Here is a 3,121-nt window from a genome sequence, read left to right as displayed (position 1 = left end):
TTAACCTTGTTATTGTGCCTTTATTTGGAAAAAAAAAAGAAAACGTAAAACTCGTTACCAAGGCGGATTAATTTAATAACGTGTATACTTCAGTACAAATATTACCAGATTAATTCAAGTTCTGGTTTGAAAGCTCCAGTAATCCCCTCCCTTTCCAAGCTGTTTCATTCATCTCTCAACAAGAATGGTTGTTGTAAAATGGTCCAATGCATCTATAGTATTTCTGCTGTGGAAAGCCAGCCCTACTGGAATATGCTTGACCTGTTTCATCTTTAGGTATGGTAATCCTAGGCAATGGAAACTGAGCATGAATCAAGTGAGTTCTGAAAGCACTGAAAAGGTACACAGTATACAATATTGTGATTGAATTTTTAATTATTTAAGTGCGAGGGATAGGTTTCCCTGCATAGGTGAGTTTAATCCAGGCTCTGGATCTAAAGGCCATACATAAGGAAAGGGCAGTTATAAGACTGTGCTGTTTGTACAATAGTTTATTTAAAATAAAAAAAAAGAAACACAATATATTCTTAGATACCAAGAATATGCTCCCCAATTTTAAAAGTAAAACGCATACTAATCCACCTCTACTTTTATGATTTGATTTTTTGCATATTTATGGATGTTCAAGCAGTCAGTTGAAAGTAGTAATGTGCTGTTGTAATTCACTCCAGCTGCTGTCCTGTAGTCTGTATTGATCTTGTAAAGTAAACTACACAGACTGTAAGAAGAGTCCACTGAACGCATCCTGCATGGCGCGGTGACAGGCAAGGTTGGAGGTGTAACCCCCTGCCAGGTCTTGTGGGGACGCTGCACGCACATGGTTCAGGTATCTGAAAAGGAAAAGGGGGGGGGAAAAAAACTCATTTTTGCAGACCAAACAATTCTATTTTTATACAACTGTAAATATATTTGTAGTATTCTCATTTTCATATTTTCCATTTGATTACAAAACAACACCCAACCCATGTTTTTTCTTTACCATTTAGGTTTTTTTAAATGTTAGTAGGACCATGGTTCTTTTAGAGGTAGGTCTTAGTATGAATTCAATCTGAAATACTGCAGGAGCCACTATTCTACTTTGTTTCTGAACAAATATCCATGGTTTCCTCTATGGTGTCACTCACTTGCATCACATATGGGCCTTTGTTATCTCTGGTTAAAGCCAAATAGACTTTACCATCAGTTAAAAAAAAAAAAAAACTGTTCTTGGCACCAATTGATTTTGGAAATACTGTATGTGATTTATTTGATGTACAATTAGTAATTACTGTACAGTTATAAACTCCATATCCAAAATGTCTAAAAAAAGACTTTCAAATGGTTTAGAGTATGTGTTTATGTGTATTAAGTGATAGTTAGTTTTAATTTGCTACAGAGTGACAACAAAAATGATTAAATTCATCCCAGCGTTATTTTAGCTTTACACAATTAACCCAGCAAAGTTGTCATACAATGCCTTCCCTTTTATTCATGGCACGCTGTGTTTACATTATCCAGAATCAGAATTTTCCAATCCATTAACTTCTACTAACACTGCTGCCAGAGTTTACTTCAGGATTTGGCCATTCAGGCCTGAACTTGCACTTTAGATAGAACAGCACTGAAAATTCTTAAACAGCTGCACTGCTGGCAGTAGAAGCAGCCCACTGCAAGCAATACAGAAACAGCTTCAGGATGCTGGCTGAAACACTAGAGCTTGAAACACTAGATACTCTGGAATGTACCTGATCATAGTATTTAACTGTGTTGTCTTTATAGTTTTGTGGTACTACAATGATAAAAAAAAATAATAAAGTGGAATTTAAAATACAAAACCAGCAAAATGGTGCTGAAGATTGGAATCATAAAAAGTGGACTAATATGCTAAAGAATAAAATATGATTTTAGTTAGCATTTAATCTCGAGTTAGAATACCCATCAAACAAATATCGTAGAAAAGTCAACTGAAGCAGATGTAATTGTGCTTTTCAGAACTCAAATGCCGCTCCACCTGCTGTAGGTATTTCCCAAATGTTTTATAGGCTGTGTTGTCTTCATCCAACTGTACGACATAATATCAGAATCAGATGCATATAAATGCAAAAGCTACATGAAATGCAGACATCTGTTGCCTCTCAAATTCCTTACACTCAGAACAGTTTCTCTGTATATTTTTGGTATCTAGATTATCCATATATTATTATCTTCAAAGTTTATCACTGATAGCAATTTGGATTCCAAAAGAATTGCCAACATGTGTTGTTTTTGGGCCCCTCGCGGATGTTTCATTTAGAGCTAACAAATGAATTCCTGGGGTTTTCTGGCAGTGGTCAGCCAACTCTGATGTGCACCCTCAGAGCACAGCAGTGTTTGCCAAGGAGCTCTCTGCAATGTATGCTCTGGGAGTTGCGGAACCCAGATCTTCTGCTGGGCCTGGGATTTCAACATGCTGTGCCTATTATTGTATTAGGTACATTTATTTTAAGCATTAGCAGATGTTCCGAACAGAGACCGCAACATTCTTCAGAAGGGATGTTTCCAAGATCACAACCTTTTCTTTATTTTCCACCTTTTAGTACAATTGCAAAACATTAAACTGTCAGATTAAACTGCAGTTATTCGATTCAAGTATCTGGAAAAACAGTAAAAAAAAAACAAAAAAAAAAACAAAGTTACCATTGGTCCTGTGTTTTAACTCACTCTTTTCAAAACCATTTTTAAGTCTGTATTTTGAGTTTTTTCCACTTTGGATCAAATACCCCCTCCCCCTCCCCCTCATTCTTTTCTCTTCCCCATCATTGGACTTCTGAAATACTACTGCTTCTCAATCTGATTGGTAATTAGCAACACCTGCTGGGAAGGAGGTCTGAAGTAATTGTGAGTTTCCTCCCCCTCAGTGGCTGCCTATTAAAGTCTGCTCTCAGTTTAGAAGCATGCTGGCTAAATCAGCACAAGGTATCTCAATATCTTCTCTCCCCCAAGGGGCAGCCACCCTCCCTGCCTTGAGCATTGCAAATTAGATCACTCGTGAATTACAGTAATGAGAACCAACACATTGAAAAGCATATTGTAGCACTTTATTGCAATGCTACCTTACAATTGCTCTGACTCAGTCGATGGTTCAGTTCAGATAACTTCGCAA

At 37.0% G+C, this 3,121-nt stretch overlaps 1 protein-coding gene across 1 annotated transcript in view; it reads right to left on the bottom strand.

Annotated features, from left to right (window-relative positions):
* Positions 1 to 350: 350 nt before the first annotated feature.
* Positions 351 to 3,121, bottom strand: part of LOC131697625 (CDK-activating kinase assembly factor MAT1-like) — a 45,596-nt gene continuing 42,825 nt past the window's right edge. The window contains exon 8 of the mRNA XM_058987981.1: positions 351 to 830. Within this exon, the coding sequence (XP_058843964.1) occupies positions 710 to 830 (121 nt within the window). The 3' untranslated portion in view covers positions 351 to 709. The remainder of the gene's footprint in view (positions 831 to 3,121) is intronic.

Source organism: Acipenser ruthenus, chromosome 15 (genome assembly GCF_902713425.1).
Source record: "Acipenser ruthenus chromosome 15, fAciRut3.2 maternal haplotype, whole genome shotgun sequence".
Taxonomy (NCBI): Eukaryota; Metazoa; Chordata; class Actinopteri; order Acipenseriformes; family Acipenseridae; genus Acipenser; species Acipenser ruthenus.
Note: the sequence above shows the minus strand (reverse complement) of the source record. Positions and strands in the feature narration are given on the sequence as shown.